General features: G+C 43.7%; 1 protein-coding gene across 2 annotated transcripts in view; it reads right to left on the reverse strand.

Annotated features, from left to right (window-relative positions):
• Positions 1 to 22,600, reverse strand: part of jcadb (junctional cadherin 5 associated b) — a 30,954-nt gene extending 8,354 nt beyond the window's left edge. Inside the window, exons 1-3 of one of the 2 annotated variants that reach the window (XM_072668575.1) lie at positions 22,513 to 22,600; positions 11,352 to 11,871; positions 923 to 6,462 (exon numbers count right to left, since the gene is read on the reverse strand). In XM_072668575.1, the coding sequence (XP_072524676.1) occupies positions 923 to 6,462; positions 11,352 to 11,722 (5,911 nt within the window). In that variant the 5' untranslated portion in view covers positions 11,723 to 11,871; positions 22,513 to 22,600. Of the gene's footprint in view, positions 1 to 922; positions 6,463 to 11,351; positions 11,952 to 22,512 lie in introns of those variants that run through there. The other variant, XM_072668576.1, reaches the window with a different exon arrangement.
• Between the last annotated feature and the right edge of the window lie 445 nt (positions 22,601 to 23,045).

Raw genomic sequence — 23,045 nt, forward strand, 5'->3', positions numbered from 1 at the left:
ACTCTGGTGTCTAAGAGCATTTTCTCGATTTTTGCACACTTTCTTAAATTTGCTTTTAATAGCACTTGCCTTTAAGATAATATTGTCTTTTATATCAAAATGTTCAAAATAATCTTAGCTTTCTCTATAAGACCCCTTGTGACCTAGAGCACTGTGTGAAGAGATGCTCTGACCCTAAACCTGAGAAACTGAGGTCAGATTTTAGAGATTCTTCGTATTTCTTGTGAAAGCATACTCTCACTAATTGTTTTGATGCTTGAAATGAGTTGACCCGAGTTTTAGGTTCACAAAAGTCCTGGAATGTATGAATAAAATAGTATTAACGGCAGATGTAGAAGGTGAGTTTCTGAGTGCCCACTGGTCAGTTTCACACAAAACCATAGATGCATGCAGAAATCCACCAATTACAGATGAGAGGCAAATGGCGGACACACAAATCCACCAGTTAGACAAGTCGAGAGACAAAAATATTTGTATTTGACCCGTCTTCATAGACTCATAACTCCAGATGTGAGTCACATCTGATCTGGGAATAAAATGCAATGGAAAGGGGTGAGCTCTACAGGTTCAGAAAATGTTTGAACCGTACTTCTGAGCTGTATTATCGAAAAGGTATTAATAGAAACATTGGGAAACATTGAATTTGGTGCACCGGGTTAACATAAGGATAGTATTATTGGTAAAAGCAGAATACTAACTACTCAGTTAACTTAGTAATAAATATATTCATATAATTAATTTCCTTCAGACAAGCACTTACCTCCCCTCAAAAATCTGGAAACCTCATACAATGTTTGCTTGGAAATTTGTCGAAGAATTTTAGGTACTTAGGTTGATACGTTCCACTAGTGGTTTGAAGCATGGTTTTTTAGCTACATTTGGATATATCTTTAATATTTAATATATTTAGTTAAAATTGTACCTGTTGGGACTGGCTGGTCATCTTGTGTTTCCCCAGGCTCATTGCTGTCTGTACAGGGTGCACTGCTTTCTCTCTCCACCTTCTCTGCTGCATTTGGAAGCTCTTGAGAGGAAGGAAGGGACTGTTCATCATCCCTCCCCACCTCTTCAGCTCTAGACACAAAGCTGACCCCGTATAGTCCATCCCATGAGTCTGTGCTACGGAGGCTAAGGCGTCTCATGCGAGAGACAGTGTCCACCTCCCTCATACGGGCGAGTCTTTCCTCTGACCCATGTCCTGGTGGAGCAATAAAACGATCATGCAGGGCTTCAATTCGATGAGAAAGTCCACGGCCTCGTCTTCCTAAACTTGAGCCTTGCACCTCTTTGACACCAGGACTTACTTCAGCACCTCGAATCTGTCCCTTATCTGGAGTGTTATGTTTGTCCCCATCTGCGTCCTTATTAGAAGCAGCAGCACAACTTTGATCTTCACTTTCATCTTGCTTAAGGTCCCACTGTTTTACATCCTCATCAGGTCCTGTGTCACTTATATCCTTAAGTTGCTTGTCGGCGTCTAAATCCCAGTCTGAATCATCAGCACCCTGCCTGTCAATCCCACATCCACGCCAACCACCTAGACCTCGCTTTTCCCCACTGGGTTGTTGTCTATCACCATCCAAACCCCACCTGTCCCCATCTAAGTCCTGCCTCTCAGCATCAAGAGATCGCCTCTCCCTTGCCCAGCCATCCCCATTGTTCCACCTATCTCCCTCCCAAGTACTCCTCTCACAATCTAACCCTAAAGATAGCCTACGATTTGAATAGGCTAACACAGACAGGGGTAGGTGATCAGGAGGAAACTCTGGCAGTAGCACGGGATCCACACCAGAATGAGTCCACATTGAAGCCTTGTTTGGTCTTAAAGTCACACTGGGTTCCTTCTTGGGTTCGTCGGTTTGCTCCTGCACTTTTGCATCTTCGGTGACCGAGTCTTCTTGTTTGCTCTTTTCTGAATCTGACTGCGTCTTTTCCTCTGTACTACCATCATCGGTAATTCTTTCTACAGGCAACTGGCTTTCAGCACCCTGTGTTGGCTCATCCTCTTGCTTTTCTACTTGTTTCTCCCTTCCCTCACAAGTGACAAGGCTGTCTTCTTTACCTGTCTTGTTCGCTTGATCTTCTGCTAACTCACTGGCAGGAATTCCTTCTGCCATTTCAACCTTGCTCACTTCATCCAAGTCCTCGGCTGACCCATGTTTGGACCCGTCCCCTGTGATAAGGGTAGCAATATGCTTCTCGGCTAATGACAGCTGCATCTGCCAGTCAGCTGGTACTTCAGGGTTTGCCTCTAAGCCTGCTTTATCTCCTATTGACTTGCATGTTGCCATACTACTCAGCACACTCCTGTTACCAAGGAATGTGTTACTCTGGCTCGTTACCCTCCTAAAGCCTGAGCTTCTCTCTTCCCTGAATAAAGAGATTGGCTCCTGTCTCACCTGTTTTTCATTATCTAACACTAAGGAGCAGCAGTGCTGCTCTAAATCTACTGCAGATCCACCAGGCATGGCCACATGCTGTGGAGTGTCAATGCTCATGGCACTACCTGGTTTGGATTTTACAGAAGCCCCTCTGCTGATGGCCCCAGAGTCACGGGCAATTTGGAGCGTCTGACAGATGTGCTCATAGTCTGGGGGGCTGGTTAGAGTAGAGGCATCCTGCATGGGCTGCCTGTCTGCCCAAGGGACCTCAGCTCCCATGGATGAAGTGGAGGAAGTTAGTGCAGCCAAACTGTCATCTTTGACTGGAGTTTCCTTAGGAGTCAGGAGGTCCAGCTTAACTGATCTGCAGGCTTTGCGGTGAGTTATCTGGGACATTACTGTTTTGTAATCCCTGAAACCTGTTTCTGGTGGAGGAGGGGCAGGACAAATCTCCTCACGTAGCTGTTTGCTGAAGCTAACACTCTTCCCAGTTGACGGTCGGGAAAAGGCACTCTTAACCTCCCTGTATTCCGGGTCACTCCCTGGGACCAAGCTGGGTCTAAGTGTAGTTGCAGGCATCACCAGGGGATCAGAAGACAGTCTGGCTTTGATGCGGTCAGGGATTTGCATGGAGGAGCGGTTGGGGAGGTTATTGCTGGCAGTGCTGAGCTCCAGGATGTCTTTGTAGGCCTCATTAAGATCTTCAATGCACTGGTCCACGGTGGGACGCTTACTCGCTTGCTCTTGCAGTTCTTTGTTAATGGATTCTAGCTCCTCAACGGCATCCCAGGACCTCCGGCTCACTGGCTTCAGCAGAAACTGACCCAAGTTTTCTGGGTTGGGGCCAGCAGCTGACTTTGAATCTTCAGCCTGGTCCGAAGGGGGTGATTTGGGCGGAGGCTGTGTTGGCGGTGGAGGTGGAGGCTGAGATGGTGGTTGGTTTGGAGGGGGGGGTGGAGGGTGTGGAGGAGGGTGCAGTGGAGGTCTATGTGAACCTGTGCTCTTGAAGGTACCTGTCCTTGAAAAGGCGCTGTTGCTGGATGGTTTCAGGCTTTTCTGACCTTTCATGGGATATCCATAGGGAGTACTTGGGTCTGAAGCCCCAGAGGCACCCGTAGCCCCTGTGGCACCTGTTGCCCCTGTGGCTCCTGTGGGCCCTGGAGGCACAGTAGCTCCTGTAGCCCCTATAGCTCCTGAAACTGCTGTAGTTCCTGGGGCTCCTGCGCCCCCTGTGGATCCAGTAGCGCCTGTAGCACTTGGAGCCCCTGATCCACTTTCTGCAGTGGCCTCTGCTTCGGGGACAGCAGGCAGAGGTTGTGCTTCCATTTTATCAGGACCCGGATGCTGAGCACTCTTCGCAAGTTCAGGGCTAGTCTGGGTTTCCTGGTCGCGATACTGGTCCCCTGGCCAAGCCCCAGAATATCTTCTCAGCTCATCATGGGGGTTTGGCTTAATTATCCTAGTGCGAGAGTTCCTCCTGCGATGAGCTCTTCTCGTGATGATGCTACTGGACGCGCTGCCGAGTGTGAGTGCTTGTAGTTCCAAGTCAGTGGAGGTGGTGGATGTGCTTTTGAGGCTTTGGTTTGGCAGGGAGCCAAGGGTGTTGCTGTTCTCACTTGAGGAACTTGGTGGAGGAGGAGGAGGAATAGGAGGTGATTCCGGTTCTTTCTCTTCATTGTTATTTTGATCTCTGGACTTTCCGCTAGATTGTGAAAGGGGGACAGAGACCAAGCAGAAAATAGTCTCACTTAATTTCTTTTTCACACTCTTTTTCTCAGGCTCCTGGGCTGGCTCTGTCTTTGCTGTGGAAACGCTCTCTGAGGAACCTTTGTCCATGGCCTTGTCTGCTTTTGTCTGTTTGTCAGTGGCTTTTTCAGTTTTCATCTGGTCCATGCTTAGATCTACTTTCGTCTGCTTTTCGGACTTAATCAGCTTGTCAGTTAATTTTTCGGATTTACTCTGTTTTTCCGACATTTTATCTGATTTAAGTTTTTCTGAAATTCTTTCCACTTTCACTTGCTTATCTGGCACTTTACCCGGCTTGTCTAAAATTCTGTCTGCTTTCAGTTGCTTGTCTGGAATTCTTTCTATTTTCACATCTACTTTAATTTGCTTATCGGAGTACCTTTCTGCTTTAACCTGGTCTGGAATTCTATCTATTTTCGTCGGTTCTGTCATTCTGTCCGTTTTAATTTGCTTGTCTGTAAATCTGTCTGGCTTGATTTCTGTAATTCGTTCAACTTTGACCTGGTCTGCAACTGGTTTCACCGGGTCTGTGATTTTGTCTACTTTGACCTGCTCTGCACCTCTGTCCACTTTAACCTGTTCCGTTACCCTATCTACCTTGACTTGACCTTGATCTGGAATTCTTTCCACCCTAACCAGTTGATCTGCACTTCTGTCGACTTTGATGACTGGTTGCGAAGGCCTGGTCTGAAAAGTTGTGGGGTACTTGGAAAAGCTCTGGTCTGGTGCTACACTCTCACTGCCTTTGTTCAATCCCCTGTGCCATCGACTAGCATTCTCATGTTCACTGAGAGCTGGCTTGTGAGTGTCCGTGCTCGGCCCCTGGGTAGGGAGGAAGGCACTATCATGTGTGGATTGTCCTAAAGCTGCAGCGCAGGGAAGCTCTTTGTTGACGTGACGGATCTTGTCGGCGTCTGTGAGCGAGTTTCCACCGGGCCCCCCTGAGATGTGCCTGATGCGTGGGTCGTCAAACGAGACGTACTGCACATGCCCTGGCCGATTTGGTGCAGCAGGTCCTGGATGCACTGGCCTTCTAGGGACTACTGCCATGCTCCGGTCTTCCCGGCGTTCTGACCATGACATTCCTGCTGTTCTGGAAAACCACTCACCCATCTCTGCACTTACTGGTTCTCGTTTCCATCGAACAAGGGCAGAGTCAGCACGAAAAATCTGTCCACCCCTAGGAGGTGGAAATCTCCTGTACGAGGGGGGTGGTATGTATCCAGGGGGCTCCATACCAGTCAGTTCCTGATAAAACAGATCTGCCCTATATGCTTCTGGTCTCAGTAGCTCTGCACTCTGTGAGTAACAGATGGACCTGTCTCTAAGTAGTTCTGAGCTCTGAGAATAACAAAGTGATCTGTCCCTCAACAGGTCTGCGCTGTGAGAGTGACTTATAAAGCGGTCTCTTAACAGGTCTGCACTTTGGGAGTGACTAATGAATCGATCTCGTAGTGGTTCGGCACTTTGAGAGTGGCTCACCATGCGGTCTCTCAGAGGTTCTGCGCTCTGTGAAAAGCAAATAGACCGATCTCTTAAGGGTTCTGCACTCTGAGAATAACATCCAGACCTGTCTCTCAATGGTTCAAAGCTCTGAGAATAGCAAAGCGATCGGTCTCTGGGTTTGGACACGGGTTCAGAGGAGAGTGTTTCCCAGCTCCCCCTGTTCTGCTGGTGAGTCTCATAAGACGGGGGCTTTACAGGGCGACTGAATCGTGGCTTTGGCACAAGTGCAACAGGACCCTGACCATGAGTCTGACCACTCCACCGCTCTCCTATTGGCCAATCACTATGATAACGACCATATGGCACAGAGCTGTTGTTTCTCTGAGTAGGGGCCTGGCTTGGGCCACCTGCTTGGGGAAGTTCTCTGTACTGTGGATCTTCTGGAGAGAGAACCCGGGGCAGTGACTGAGATTTCATCCTGACTGTGGCAGGCACACTGCCCTCTGCAGGTCGCAGACGGTGCTGCTGTTCCTGAGACCAGCGTTCAGCCTCCCCATCGGACAGCTGCCGACCCAGACCCACCGCAGGGCGCCACTCCTCCGTGCCTAGGCTCTGGCATTTTCTCTCCCCGGTCACCCGCAAAGTCTCTGGGCCTGAGTCTATGGTCTCTCGTATCCATGACCCGTCCTCCCATCGTGCCAGTGGCCGTTCTGTCCTCAGTTCCTCAGCAGCCAGCACTGGGCCTCTCCAGAGCCCACCGGACACGCGCAGCTCCCTAGGGTCACCGTAATCCAACAGGGCACTGAAGTCCTGCCCTCTCCTTCTCCAGTAGGCAACATCTCGTTCTTCTGTATGTTCAGAAAAGGTTAGGCTAGGAGCATCATAAAACCTGCAGACAAAAATAGATTAAATTATTTATTTATTATGAAAAAAAAAACAACTTTCAACAAGATCAGTGGTTCCCAAAACAGGTCCTGCAGTACCCTTCCTTATCTTGCACACTTTAGCTTTTTCCAACACACTCAGTTTAACAATGGAATGTCTTGTTGAATAATCAACATGTTGGATCAGATATGTAAGATTGGAAAAAAAGTCAAAATAATGGGTACAAGGTACAAGTATGCCAGAACTAGGATTGGGAACTGCTGACATAGCTTTTATATTACATATATATGTATTTTTAGTATATATGTTAAGCTGAGTAGACTGTCTGAATACAGTTAATTGTGCTGTTTACATATTGAGTTCATTCAAAGTGGTTTCCTGTATACCAAATGAGTAATAAGGGCAGTATAAGTTCAATGCCATAGAACTGACCCTGGCACACAATAAACATAACCTTATACATATGCAACTTTTCTGCTGAGCATGTACTAATATAAGGACACACAACAGCAGAAGGAAACAAAACACTGCAGTTGTTTGATGCTGCCAAGGTTGTGCCAAATATGCACAGATTAAAAATGCATTCCCAACAGCCAAAACACAAGCTTGAATGCTTTAAACTCTATTACAAGCATAGTTTTATACTGGTTAAGGATTTTAAAAGAATATATACTGGTATTTAGTTGGGAACAATGGGTATATGAATTCTGACTGTGTATTCGTTCATATATTCATCTTCGTATCCACTGCTTTCTAGTCAGTGTTGCAGTGGGTCCAGGCCTTACCAGGAATCATTGGTTGAAATGCAGGAGTAACCCCCTGGACAGGGCACCAGTCCATCACAGGGTACCACCCACACCCATTCACAAATGTTTTTATTATGTATTGACAGTCTATTTAATAGCCAAAACAGTGTGGCCAAACAAGGAATGGCATGCACCAAGCACAGAAAGAGCCTTTAACTAACATGGCTAAGAAGGCTGATCTAGTGCGTTTTGGTATAAGTTAAGAGGGAGTGTATCAAGGCTAAAAGAGCTGGAGAACCATTGCTTTAGGGAACTATAACTCTGGGCTGTGTCTAAAACTGAAGGCAGCTGTCTTGAGGTCTTGCTGCCCATGCTGTCTCATAAGTCAATTGACTTTGAAAGCTGTGATTAAGATCTCCGTAAACCAATCACAAAGGCAGCAATACATCCTGACGTTGCCAAGGTATTGACAGCTCATGGCTAGCTGTTAGCGTTTAGCTGTGTTAACATCAGGGGTTACCATTTTTTCACTCAATAAAACATAATTTAAGAAGGCTGGGATACTGCACTTTTGAGTAGGCAGTATAGAGTAGGCAACTCGGAAATACCTACAGCATCTGCCACTCCTGACTACTTCATTCCTCTTCTCATATGCTTCGTTCTGGACAGGGTCATGATGGAGCCAGAGTCCATGAGTCCAGTGGACAGGGCGGCAGTTCATCACAAGATACCACATACAACCAGTAACTCCAATACACCTCACAGAGCACCCAGAGCACTCTGAGGAAACCCACACAGATGTGGGAGAACACACCAAACTCCTCAGAGGAACAAACCCACAACTCTAGGCTCCCAGAGCTGCAGCACCATGGAACTCCAGTGTGCCATGAGTTTGATATGACAATATGGCCTTTTTAAAACCGTGATGAGTCAATATAAGAAAGCCCTCAGTATCAGAACACATACACAACCCCATTCTAAGGGAATACAGATGCTTCCCTGAAGCAATGAGGTCAAAGAGTCATTCCACATCATGTCAGAAACCTTGGAGTCACTGTTTTAATAAGTACTGTACTTGCTGTTCAGTTTTATTATTAGAGGATTCTAAGAAAGAAAGGACTGTGTGTCATTTGGGCAAGATCTTTTAGACAAAATATATGAAATAGTTTAATTAGTCCTCATTTCATTGAGGTCTGTTTTTGCTTTAGTTCTGTATACATCACAGCTTCCGGCCTCTGCACATGGTCAGTGAGTGAGCCTCCTGTGGGAATTCATCTGTAATGTTCAAGAAAGAACACACTAAACATTGCTAGCTCATGTAATGCTATATGAACAAACGTATTGGGACAGATGTTGGGATGATCACCACCCCATCTCATTCCCCCACACCCCAGGTCATCCAAGGAGCACTGGTAAGGGTTCAATCAGTCCAAAGAACACAGTTCCACTGCTACACAGCTCAATGCTGGGGGATTTACACCCCTTATACCCTAGTCCACACCTGGCATTAGGCATGGTGCCAACAGGTTCATGTTTATCTGCTCCAGAGAGTCCTATTCTGTTGTTGGTAGTTATCTACAGGTAATGTTGAATATTAGGGGGAGAAAAGGGCTTTAGTTTCAGGAGTGTTGGTCATGGGCTCCCCCTACAGATGGAGAGTGTAGACGTTCCATTCCAGGTTGTCATTACAGCAACAATATGTAGCAATCGTACCTTAAAATAACAGTGGATGTTATTTGCAGCTTTGCAACTTTGGTGCACAAGAACCCTTGCCGGAACTGTGTAACACTGTATACCCGTCATATTTGTGTAAAATCCTGTAATATTACTCTAATGCCTCAGTCCACTTCTTTCACTTCAGATGCCAGTTCTGTATCTTTTAGCTTGTCAACATGTCAAAATGCATGTGTACTGCTGTCCATGCGGGGGCACTCAAAGCTTATTTGTATTTACTGCAGTGGAGTAAAAGTGCTTTACACTCCCCAACTGTAGGGGAAGCTCAAGATAGATTAGTTCTCACATAATGCTGCTTTAAAGACCCGGTCACACTGGCTATTCACGTTTCGTGTCGCCTTGCAAAATAGGCGTGGCTGCAAGGGGAAATCAGCGGTAAATCAGTAAAAAGATCACCATCTAATCCCACCTCCCGATTGACGTGTACCATGCTGCCTCTCATTTGTGTTGTATTTTGCAATAGTTTGTGTTGTATTTTGCAAATTATTAATAATAGTGGGGAGTACAGCTTTACTGCTGCTGTTGTCTTTCCCATGTTTATTCAAGCCATATACAGACATCTATAGCTTGTGTTCCAATGCAAGACTAACAGAAACCGTTTTTTCCTCACAAACGTGACGTCCGTTGTAAACAACAAGCGTGCGGTTCCCCAAAGACTGCACAATTCCAGCCAGTTTGGAAGAGTGAGTCTAAATGGACTTGGTTTCAAAGCTGCATTCCAGAGCTTCGGCTTTAGGCAGAACGGGCCCATTCATTTGAACAAGTCAAAATGTGGAATTTGTTTAAAAACAGTGTTTTTATTTTATTTATGGGTTTAATTTATGGGTGTTATTAATTTTTTTTAAATATTTCAATTCCAATGTCTGAATATTCATAATAATAAAACGTTCATTGCTCTTTAAAATGTATATTATATGCTATATCATATATGGTATTATATTAGCATTACATCAGAGGCACAAAATGCTCTTAAAATGACAATATTATCATTTAATGCAATTCTTTGCGGGGCAATTTATCATCCAAAAACATAGTTATCATGACAGGCCTAGTGTCTGAGTTCTCCAAAATGTGAAATTTCAACTCCATGTGAAAGTTCGCAGGCGAAATTTATTTGCTAGGAAGTCATATATGTGAAAATCGCCTGTGGTGGTAAATCTAACCGAAATGCTCCGGATTTTGCACATAAAAGATTCATAAACCCAGCGTGACAATGGCTTACTACTGCGAAGTTTGTATGTTTCAACGGATGAAAAATGTTAACATACAATCGTCTGCAAAAATGTGAACACCCCTGTGCAAATGGCAGGTTTTATTTTTTTAGTGAAATGAAATAATTTCCAAGAAATACATCGAAAATCTAATTGCAGATCTTGCCCATTAATGTATCATATTGGAAAGATACATTTGAACACATACACTACAAATGTGCTATTACCTTTGTACCTGACACTTTTGATTTAGCTTTAACATCTTTAACACTTTTTTACATTAAAATATGCAGAGGGTGTTGGAGATTTTGGTAAATGTGCACGTATTTGTCACTGCACAGTGTACACTGTACAGCAAAATGTGTCCTCCGCATTTAACCCATCTGGTAGTGAACACACACTCACGTGTTAGGGGCAGTGAGTACACACACAAGTCGGAGCGGTGGGCAGCCAACTCCAGCGCCCAGAGAGGGTAAAGGGCCTTGCTCAAGGGCCCAACAGTGGCAGCTTGCCAAGCCCGGGAATCGAACCAACAACCCTGTTATCAATATCCCGGCACTCTAACCGCTGAGCCACCACTACCCATTGTGCGGGGCAAACAGATATGCTTCAATTGATCTTTTTACAATGACTTCCATTGTAAAACTTCCATTTTGGAGATACAAGGTTGTTGCGTGAGAGCAACGATAATTGAACGTGTGTTACAAGCTTAAGATTAAACACATGAAATGTCTTTTAGGAAATTCAAATGCCAGAGTTTAGGCTAGAATGACCAAAGAACAACCCAGTGCAATGCTGTTAGCTTAGTGCTAACATGCTACTAGAATCCCAAAAGGGGCTAGTAGAAACTAGCATTAGCATTACCATGTTTTTTTCCCTTTTCTTTGAGTTTTGACATTCAGAAATAATGGCTAACAGCCAAGGATTTGGGGTGGTGACATTTTAAAGCAACACTATGGAAAATTTAATGGCTCCTGGGCTCCCCCTACAGTCGGGAAGTGTAATTTGCGCTTCTCAATTATTTAATTTAGAAAACTAACAAAAACAAGAGCGGGAACTTCAGCATACAAACGTTTAAACGTATCATTTCTGGTCTTTGATCTTACATTTTCTATAAAAGCACTTTGGCTCCATGTTGGGTGGTGCTGCTTAACAGAACGGACCACAGTGCTACTAATCGTTATTACACGTGACTGACTCACCCACTGTCAGTAGCAAGTGAGTCTCCCAGAGGCTGCAGGTCTCCAAGGAAACCCACAGGAACTTCCAGCCGCCTCTGGATTCGCTCGTGTCCCTCGTTAATATTATTGTTGTTCTCAGGGTATGCTTTTACAGTCTGAGCTGGTCTGTACGCCCCCGTCCCCGCTTCTGTCCGGCCATCCGCTCCTCCCTCTGCCGACCCGAAACCGTTCAGGGCCCCGCCGCTGCCACCGCCGGCGGGCCGGTTTTCCACGTTGTCACGCCGACACTCGTTGTTGCGATTGTCGTAAGGCGCAGTTGAGGAGGAGGGGGCGGTGCCACTCCTGGGCAGTTTGTATCCATGAGAGATCAGCAGGTCCTCCACACTGTACATCGTGCGTGCTTGTGTCTGGGGGTGTATGAAGGTGTACCTGAAGGGGACGTGTCAAAGTAGTGTGTCTGTGTGTGGAAGAGTGTGTATGTGTGTGGCCTAGGAGCAGTGCTGGTGAAGGCAGGAACACAGCTTCTTATCAGAGGCCATCACTGAGGAGAGGGGGAGAAAGAGAGAGAACAGCGTTAAGCCTTAAAGCAACACACAGAGCTTTCTAACGGTGTTTGTTCAACTCAATTATCATACAGTATTAATAAGAATATTGCCTACTGAGAATCCATCAGGGCCCCACTAGTAATTTCTAATAATTAAAAAATACATATCTGCAGTTTGTAGTTCATTTTCAGTGGAATTATGGAAGTATTACAGCACTAATAATATTTCATTGGAAAATCTTTGTTGGTAGGGTAGTTGGTTTCATTTTTGAACAGCTAAACAAAATAGGAAAACTGTCCAGTCAGAGTTTGGTTTCCTGTTGTCTCTAGGCAGATACAGCCAAGTGAGCTCCCCCATTGGTTAGGACTTCACAAGCAGAACTGAAAGCCAGATAAACTACCAGCATAAGTAGGAATTGACCGAAGAATCAGCCAATCATATTAATAATTTCATTAAGTTGAACAGATTTCTTCACTCTGGGCCTTCAGGAAGTCCTACTGCATCACTGACTGTGAATACAAGTGGCCGTCTCACCAGGATTCAGTCAGTTGGTGGATATAGAAGACAGTAGTGGCAGCTCTGTATGAGGGATCTTTACTGAAACATATGTGTGTGTGTATATATATATATATATATATATATATATATATATATATATATATATATATATATACAAACATTGACTTTGTTTACATAATTTGAATCGGGCAGTTCTTTCAATTTAATTTTAATGTCTAATGTACTGGCTTCCATTGTAAAGTTGCCGTTTTGGAGATACAAGGTTGTTGCGTGAGAGCTACGACATGTTGACGTCTGTTTCAAACTTGAAATTAATAACATGGAATATCTTTTAGGAAATTCAAATGTCAGAGTTTAAGCTAGAATGACCAAAAATGATCCAATGCATTGCTGTTAGCTTAGTGCTAACATGCTACTAGAATCCCACAGGATGTTTTTTTTTTTTTTTACATTTTGACAGTCATTGCCAAAAATAATGGGCTGAGTCTAATAGCCAAGGATTTGGGGTGGTGACATTTTAAAGCAACACTATGGATAATTGAATGGCATTTCTTGCTCCTGGGCTCCCCCTAGAGTTGGGAAGTGTAATTGCGTTATGAGCCGTCCCTAAAGGACACTTTTTTCTGGACGAGCTGAGAAATACAAATCAATCACTGGAAGTGAAAGAAGTGTGTGGTCTGACGTGAAAGAGTAACATAGCCAGATTTTACGTAAATATTATTTTATGTATTACCCATTACATAAAAATATGCACCCAGATGTAAAACTACAACTGATCATAATGTACCAAGCTATATTATACCGTAGATTATACATTTGTATTGTGACTACCATGCTAGCTTGGGGCTAGTTTGTTTGTGTCCACTGGCTAGAGCATTAGCCACAACAGACAGAGCAAATACATATTTATTAAAGTTCAGTGCTCTAATAAATTTGGTAGCTCACTGACTGGTGACATCACGCTCTGAAAATAAGTGGGGAAAAAAACAAGGCCATCGTAGTTGCGAGTTTAGTAATGCGCTGAATTCAATTAAGGGAGAACAAGCAAACCAGGATGAACGAGTGAGTGAGCTTCAGATCCATTACCAGGAAAAATACTTTACATTTCTGTCCTTTCAACAGCAGTCGCTCATTCGGATCATGATTATCAAAATGTTTAGAAGTGGGCTTTCTGTCAGTCAGACTTGAATTTGTTCTGTGGTGAGCAGATTGTTATGCTGCTAACTAGTGCTGCATCGATACCGTATCGTATCGGTGCCAATACCAGCACTTACACACATCCATACCGATACAGTATCAGTATTGGCAAAAGAAAGCACTGATACCAATAAAGCTTACTGACGCCATGTATGTATTTTCATTTTTGCTAACTTTATGAAGCCAATCATAAATGGTTATTACTATTAAATTTAATGGAATTTTTACATTTACATGTCCTGAAACCAAAAGATACACAGAGGTGTGTACCTGTACCTGTAAAAGTGCTGCAGAAGCACTTTTTGTATCTAAGCTCTGCTCTGAAATGTAAATTATAAACACCAATTAAAAGCTGTCTAGTCGAGCTTAGCCAGATTACACTTCCCTACTTGCAAGTGTTTCTGCATTGTGGCAATTTTTTATTTTCTCATAGCTCTAAAACTCTCCAAATGTGCAGTTACTCCACCAGTGAGTGCTGCTCTTTCAAGCTTATTATATCTTGTTTGGGAGAAGATCTAAAAAAGAGTTTTTGTATTTGATCATTTTTCAGTTTTTAGGATGAGCTGGTACAGAAGCCACGTATACGTAGAACTGTCTGCGCTGCTTTCACGACTACTAATACCACTGTAATATTTTGAGGTAAGATGGTATATAAAAAGTGGATACTGTCCCACCCTAAGTTCCTCCACTGCACAGTCAGGACAGTAACCTAAACCACAGTGTGTTCTCAATTTGAGGTCATTTTAAGAGATGTTTTTGCCAGTGTATATTATGCAGTACGAACAGTATCCATGCATGTGCTGTTTATTTTCTTCTTACATGGAGACTGCCCACTCAAATAATATGTCTACAAGTATCATTGGAATTGTGAAACCTATGTCGTGTTTAAAAGAGGAGGTGGATGGTTGTGCGTGTGCCAGTCCTTATCCTCCCAGTGTTGGGAACGTTACATTTGATATATTCAAAAATAAATACAAATAAAACTACACAACAGAATTAGCGCTACATGGACAAAAGTATTGGGACATCTGTTTATTTATTGTTTCTTTTGAAATCAAGGCTATTAAAAAAAAGAGTTGATCCTGCTTTACTTGGAGTGACAGGAGCGTTAGTGAGGTCAGGATTTTGGAAGATCACCACCATCCTCAACTCCTCAACTCCTCCTAAAAGTACCATCATTCCAGAGAGCACAGTTCCACTGCTCCACAGCTCAATGCAATAGACAAGCTGTGTGTGTGTGCATTTGCACAACTTAAAGTAGCTGAATGCATTTATTAGAAGAGGTGTCTGCTAATTTTATGGACATATAGTGTTAATAAATAATACTTTAATGAGGAGAGCTTTGGATATTTAATATATACAGTGATGTAAAATCACTACTTTTATATTAATGTTTTATTATTTTATTACAATATTTGTGTTTTACTGCTTTTATTTAATTTAATTCTGTCACAGTACTTAATGCATATCGCTGCTGTCCAATGAAAAACATGTATTACCAAATTATGTCCGATTTTAGGTTTCTCCATAGTTTGAACCCTGCAGCCGCTCTGTACACTGTGCGTAAAATCATTGGATTAATTGAACAACAGAAATGTTCCAAATTACATGGAATAAACTCTCATAATTTACATTGACTGAAAGTTAAGAGCATTTTGGACTTCTCCTGTAAAGTCACCATTTTGGAGATACATGTTTTTTTTTAATTGGCAGAGTAGCTGTAGCTGTAGCTGTAGCTTCTAGTCATGTCCATGTCTCACATTAGAGCCCGATCACTAAAAGCAAGCCTAATAACCCAACACAGGAGATGATGTCAGAAATATTATCCACAAGCTTGGATCAGTTTATACAACACTGAATATGTATATATATATATATATTGCTGGACTTTCTGATCCTAGATCAGTGTTCTTACATGCTTAGTCTAAGCAGTCCTGACACTGGAACACGCCTTAACATGGGAAACTGCTACTCTGTGATAAACTGGACATGCAGAAGAACTGCAGTGTTAAAATAAGAAATAAAAAAATCACTGTGCCATCATTCATTCCTAACGGTCAGTCCAGTGCTGCTAACTGCTGAAAAAGCATAAGCGCATATGGATGAACCCGCCCATCCAGGCAGCAACTCAAGCAGGCTTTGCTGGCTATTGAACGCTAATAAAACTGGGCGTCGGATTCGGAGCTGCGCTGCCTGCCGCTGCCTGGGTTAAACCGCAGGAGTTTGCTCGAGTTGAGTTTCCATGGTTACCTCCAATAACACAACACCCTCCTCCCAAATCCCCCCCACCCCCCCGCCTCCCCTTACACACAACCAATCCCATGTTCTTTGGAGCTGTAACCTTTAAGCCCGACCACGACCTTAGCATGACCTTGAACTTGGCCAAGACGCTGTTAATGACAATGACCTTGCCTCCCGCCCCGCAAACACTCCGCATTTTGAAGGGTGTGTTTACACGTGTCCCTTTCCTCGCTCGATATATTCCCCTGTTTTCCACAGCTCTTCCCCTGGACCATTTGATGACTGCTCTGCAGCGAGGCTGAAATTGCAGCGTAGGGTGAAATACCGGAAGCTATGCTGGGGGCTTCAGCTGGGACTTACATTAACTAAGCAGGAACCAGCATAATGTCTCTGCACATTGCAGTCCTCCCAACACACACACATGCACACACAGGCGTACCCACACGACCTCTGTTTGACCTCTGCACATACTCATATTCTGTTTGTGTGTGTGTGTGTGTGTGTATGATTTCTTCCCAAAGCCAGATGTTCGTATCTCAAAATAGCGTACAGTTCATAGAGCAGAAACCTGCAACCTGGTTCTTGCCCAAACAACAATGTAAATCTTAATGCTAATGCACTGTTTGATAGGCAATGCCTCTGACTTTGCCTTCTGGATGATTATTTATTATTTATTAACATTTATTTAATGCATATTAATGAGATATTGATATTAATGAGTATTTCGCTTTAAAAGACTCAATTGACAGTCAATTACAGGTATACTACAGTGATGTAATGTAAGTATCTGCAGAACCTGACACACTAACAGGCACATAATCCAGTTCTGGGCCTGGCCGAATGTGAAATGCTACAAACCGGTCCATACAATACATGGACAAAAGTTTTGGGACACCTGAACATTCAGTGTTTCTTCTGTAATCAAGGGTATTAAAAAAGGACGTTTATCCTGCTTCAAGGAACGCTTTCTACTAGACTTTGGAGGAGCATTGCTGGGAGGATTCGATTGCATTGAGTGACAGGAGCATTAGTGAGGTCAGGATGCTGGATGATCTACACCCCACCTCATCCTCAACTGCCCAACTGATCCCAAAAGTACTGGATGGAGCAGCATCCATCATTCTGAAGAACACAGTTCCACTGCTCCACAGCTCAATGCTCGGGGGGCTTTATACCCCTCTAGACCATGCCTGGCATTAGGCATGGAGCCAATAGGTTCATAGGTTTATCTGCTCCAGAGAGCCCTATTCTAGTCCTCTGGTAATATTTCTCTATAGGAACTAGACAGCAATGGGTACGACTTAATGTAGATGGCCACAAACATTTGAACATATAGTGTTTATACAGTACAGTAGGGGTTGACGACGTGGCAGAATTTGACTGGACTTACTGAACTTACTGGCTTTTACAATTTACGTGTATAATTACAAGGTACCACAATATTTCTTTGAGGTTTGATGAATTGGAAAAGACAAAAAAAAAACCCACCAGGTTGTGATTCATCAAAAACATAACAGCACAGTGAATTATATTCAACTCATCCTACTACAATAAGCTGAACACAATTTAAAAATAATAATAATAATATGAGGCAACATGCAGTTGTTCAGTGCTGACAAAGCCACAATAAAAACATATTGTTTTTATTTTAAAGATTTATCATGATAACGCTAAGTATCACCATGTTGTCCAGTGCTAATACAGTTACATATACTCCAAAGTGACGTGGAATACATTTTTATATTACCTTTATTAATATAATTTATTTTTAAAGTGGTATTTCTGAAGTCTCAATGGGAGTCTATGTAAAATACTATATTGACCATTAGTCAATTCATCATGAAATTTTGACACAATGTACAGAGCAACGGCCAGATTTACACTGTGTCAGAAAGTAAAAAAACATGACAATACAAAAAAATAGAAAACACAACGTTTTTATACATATTTATATATGATATATTTATATGATATATTTATTTACACAGTATACAGAGCAGCTACAGGGTTCAAACGATGGAGAAAATAAAAAACAGACAAAAATGGAGATGCATGGTTTTCATTGGACAGGTCCCCTGTGCAACACCACAACATCTGACTATTTGAGGCATGGACTCCACAAGACCTCTGAAGGTGTCCTGCGGTATCTGTCACCAAGGCGTTAGCAGCAAGTCCTGTAAGTTGTGAGGTGGTGCCTCCATGCACCGCAGCAATGGCGGCAATTGTCCTTTTTTTGACCATGTTTGGTGGGTACTGATCACGGCATATCGGGAACACTCCACAAGACCTGCCTGATGTTTTGGAGATGTTCTGACACAGTAATCCAGCCATCACAATTTATCCCTTATCAAAGTAGCTCAGACTCTTATGCTTGGCCATTTTTCCTCCTTTTATAGATAAATAGATAGACAGATAGATAGATAGAGAGACAGACAGATCAGCCATTACATTAAACCCACTGATTAACATTAGTTATCTTGTAACAATGTCAGGAAATTGAACATGCACGCTTTGACAAATTAAGCCAAATTGTCTTAAGAAGTCAGAGCTGTTTTTGTGCCATGAGGGGGACCTACACAATATTAAGCAGGGGGTTTTAATGTTATGGCTGATCAGTGTATATGGGTGATTGGACTGTATAGTAAACGATGTTCAAACTAGTTTGAGCATTTGCAAGCTTAGGCTTTAACCCCCCCAAAAAAATCAAAATAAATTTAACAAATATCCTCATATACACAAACATAAATAATTAATAACTGCTAACATTCATAAAGCTAAATGGCAACTGCATTAGCATTTTATGACAACTGACATAAACCTTCCTAGACACTCACAAAGGCATATTCCAAGAAGTGTCAGCTGTCAGTAAAGCAGTAAAGGCTGCTTTTGTCAACTTTGTAAAAAATCATGTCACTTTAGAAAGTGTTACAGTGTTGCAATTTATGCAATTTATGCTAAGTGTTATGAATGTTTATATATGTATATTTCAGTTGTCATAAAAGGCTTATTTATAGGGATGGGCAATATGGTAAAAATATTGTATCACAATATTTAAAGGCATTAATCAGTAGAGTCAGATTCTTAAAAACTACAATTTAAAAGAATCTGCTGCACTTTATCCAGATAAACCCTTAAACAGTCTATCTCCCGCCGGCGGGCCTGAAAGTGTTATTACAAACTACTATTACCAGAGAATAGCTCCACCAGTCTGGACAGAAGTCCCTGTAGTTACTGAGTAATACACTGTAGTGTGTAATGAGCTTTGGAGAGTTAAGGGGTTAAATCAGACTAATTACTGTTTGTAATGAAACTTGCCGTTGATCGGTGTTCTTTAAGCCCTGGCGGTGTCCTCGATATGCTTAGAAAAGCACACTGTTCATCACAGTATCAAAATTTATCACAAAACGATGAAATATATCATTATATTGCCCAGGCCTACTTATTAATGCTTCATTATTTCAGTGTTACCAGCCCTTAGCAAAGTTAATTAAACCGCTGATCACAACTACATGAAACACAACTAGTCCTGCAGCAATTTACACAACACTGATATCAGCACTCAACCAGACAACCAAATGAACCAGCGGGATTGTCTAACTTAGGGACGGAAAGTCTGTCAACATTAAATAAACATATTCTACAGTTTTAAGCAACTGTTTTGTGTAAAATGGACAGAAATGAACAAAGCACATTTTAATAAATTACATTAATATATTTTCACCCCCCAAAAAAAATCCCATTTAACGGAAGCAACGTCAATAGCACTGAAAGGTTTCAGCTTTGTTTCATCAGCAGCTGCATTTTATGCTGAGCTAACAAAGCCTGTGTTTGCTGACTCTACTCTATGTGACTGAATGGAAACGTGTGGCATTAATCAATTAAGTCCATCCGATAATTGTGTTATTTTTTGGAGTGTGAATAAGCATTAACATAAAAAAGAAGCTGATAGCATTCAGTAAGTTAGTAGTAGTTCATATCATAATACTTTTAATTCATAATACTTTAAAGTGGGGGGGGGGCACAAGTATTAGATCACGATACTTACAAGATATTTTCACAATTAACGATGTATTACGAAATTTACTTTTTCTTACGAGCCTGGAGAAACATCAAAAATATTATTTTTTATTTAAATCATTTTTATTTAATATTTCATAATATTTCACAAAATCCAATTAGCCAGGACCAGTTGAGCTCTCTTTGTTAATGGCAAATGCAGTTGGTCGGTGTTAGAAGTACTGATCATATCCACAACTTGCTCAGAAAGAGTACTGTGATGTAATTTATCACAATAACATCAAATATCAACCACAAATAAGCATATCAAACAGATATCAGCAGTGATTACATTAATATTATAAAGGGTCATGTTTGAGTCGAATGGGGGGGGAGGGGGGGGTTCTCACTTTACCTGATCTTACCTCACCTTTATCTTACCTAATACGCCATAATGTGACTGTTAATGGCAAGCATAGATGCACATTCACTGCAATTCTTAAAATGAAGTCAATATATATTATATGTTAATTATTAATAATATTTAATAATATTAAAATTTTCATATATATATATATATATATATATATATATATATATATATATATATATATATATAAACATGTACTGCATGAACCACCAAGCTGCTAGGCCCAGTACAGATGCAGTCCCCTACTTGTTTACACATTTTGGCTAGGGAGCCCACCACATCTGGCTGACGAACGCCGGCCCAACGGTCTGCAGTGCTCCCTGCTTAGTGGTAACAGTCAGAGGGAAGAGACGGGCATCGTCCAAGTGTGATATGACCATGACAGCTGCTGTCAATGCTATCACATCGGTGTTGCTAGGTAGAAAAAGGGGTGTTGCTGCCTCATCTTGATGGAATATGAGAGTGCAACAGCAGCACCGACCGGAGAAGCAGACGCTTCGATCTCGGCTGAGCGGATGGGGGTCCGGAGCTCGTCTTCCCTGACAAAAACTGACTTTGGTCACCCGCGGCTGTTAATCGCTCACTACTACTGAGCTGATGCATAACAGGCTGCTTAAGCCCTGCCTCGCATGCGATATGTGCAGCGATTTGTCTGCAGGCTCGCCTGCTCTGCTAAAACTTGGTTGGACTCTGATTCGGACGCTCTGAGCGAGAACTTTAAAGGTGCGGGGATGAGGAGACGAAATGAGTGGACTAGCTGCACTGGACTGGGCAGTGGTCACCCTCCGGAGCTTCTCGACAAGACTCTCAATGATGTTTTAGCTTGAGTGTGCAAAACTGCATATGGCCAGTTGGCAACATGGCAACAGCTGCCCAGGCATTCGTTTTAACACACACACACACACACACACACACACACGCACACACACAGTTTCTACAGAGAAGGCCCCAGTGCAGAGTGCCACCAGGTAGCTTTTTCTTGTCAGCACGAGCAGGTGAGCGCATGCCAACGAGATGGGAGGGAGGAGGGGGGTAAAACACACACATACACACACCACTAACACCCTTTTCCAGCGTCACTTCAGCTTTCCAAACGCACGAGAACGGCGCGTCGCCATAACAGCAACTTTGCAGGCAGGGAGGAACACCCAAAATAAGATAGAAAAAAAAACATGAACGCGCGCAGATGCACGCGCCTTAAGCCCCCCACCCCTTACCCTTCCTCCATACACACCCCTCGAAATCTGCACTCCCGTGAAATTTCCACCTCTGCTTGCTCGTTTTCGCTCAGAGAAGCCCCTCCACTGCGCCACACACACACACAGGCTTACAGAAGGGGGGGGGGGGCGGAAAGGTGCGTACGGAGCATGCTATGACCTACGCTGCTGCTGCTCCGCTCTGCTGCAGTGGGCTACGGTGCACCTACATTAAAATAGGCCGCTCACACACACGCGCGCGCGCGCGCTCTCTCTCTCTCACACACACACACACACGCATATTGGGGCTTGGGCTAAGTGAGCGATGCGCCTAGCACGTACCGTAACCACGCCGCAGGTGCAGCAGGGGCCAAAAAAAGCAAGCAAGCAAGCAAGGAAGCAAGGTGGTGGTGGGATTGGTTGGTGGGGTTGTTGGGGGGGGGTGGTAGAAAAATGTCAGCAAACGGACGGCTCGCGCGCCAGCCAATCATCACTTTCTCTCTCTCTCTCCCTCACTCTCTCTATGTCTCTCACTCTCTCTCTCTCTGTTTTTTTGCAATATTGCCCACGTCGACCACCGCGAGCATAAACACGTACTTGGCCTAGACGCCTAAACGCTCGAACTGCACGCGGACGAAACTGTAAGGCTTATTTTTTCTGCCCCCTCCCTCCTAACAACCCCTCCTCAGTTTGCAAGTTAAAGCCCCCCCCCCTCCCCGTTTTCGACACGGGAAAAAAATCTGCAGATGCAGATGCCTCGCTGCCGGGGTCTGCGTTTGCGCGCGCGCGCGCGCGTGCGAGAGCGAGCGTGTGCGAGCGAGTGCGCGTGCAGCCTATGCGTGCTATGTATATGTGTGCTGCTGTGTATGTCTTGAGAAGCAAACACATCCTAACACACACCACCGCTCCCTAGTACGAAGGACGGAAAAACAGAAGCACACACACACACACACACACATATATATATAAACACGAAAAGAGAAATAGAAGCCGTGCGCGTGCAGGCCGGGGCTGCGGCTCCGCGGCTCCGCGGCTCCCCGGCTCGCGCTCCACCTTACCTGCTGCCTCGTTGTGCTGCGCGCGCGGCCAGTGGCGCTTCGCGTGCGCCGCGGCGTCGCTGCTGCTGCTGCTGCTGCTGCTGCCGCGAGCGAGCGAGCGGGCGGCTGCCACTGCAAGGGACTGGAGCTGAGCATGCCTACAACGGGCCGGCAACGAGCTGCGCGAGCGAGCGAGCGAGCGAGGGCTCTGCTAAGCACGCGCTGCGCTCGTCATTCCGGTAGGGTGGGAAGGAGGTGGTGGTGGTGGTGGAGAGGAGGGAGGGAGGGACGGAGGGAGGAAGGAGGGAGGGGGAAGGAGAAAAGCGAGGGAATAGGGTGAGTTCAGGTAAAATGGGACACTTTTTTCAGCCGTTATGTCAATACGGAAACGCACCCTTAAACTGGAGGACTCGTTCACTGGGATAAACACATTAAACAGATGAAGTCTGTAAACACTGATAAAGTTTAAAAACCTACAGACAGCAAGTCAGTGCCATTTATACATGGAAACTAAGTGGTGAAACAGTCCAGAAATATGTCAAATAATCTGTAAA

The sequence above is a fragment of the Salminus brasiliensis genome, chromosome 23 (assembly GCF_030463535.1).
Source record: "Salminus brasiliensis chromosome 23, fSalBra1.hap2, whole genome shotgun sequence".
In the NCBI taxonomy this organism is placed as follows: domain Eukaryota; kingdom Metazoa; phylum Chordata; class Actinopteri; order Characiformes; family Bryconidae; genus Salminus; species Salminus brasiliensis.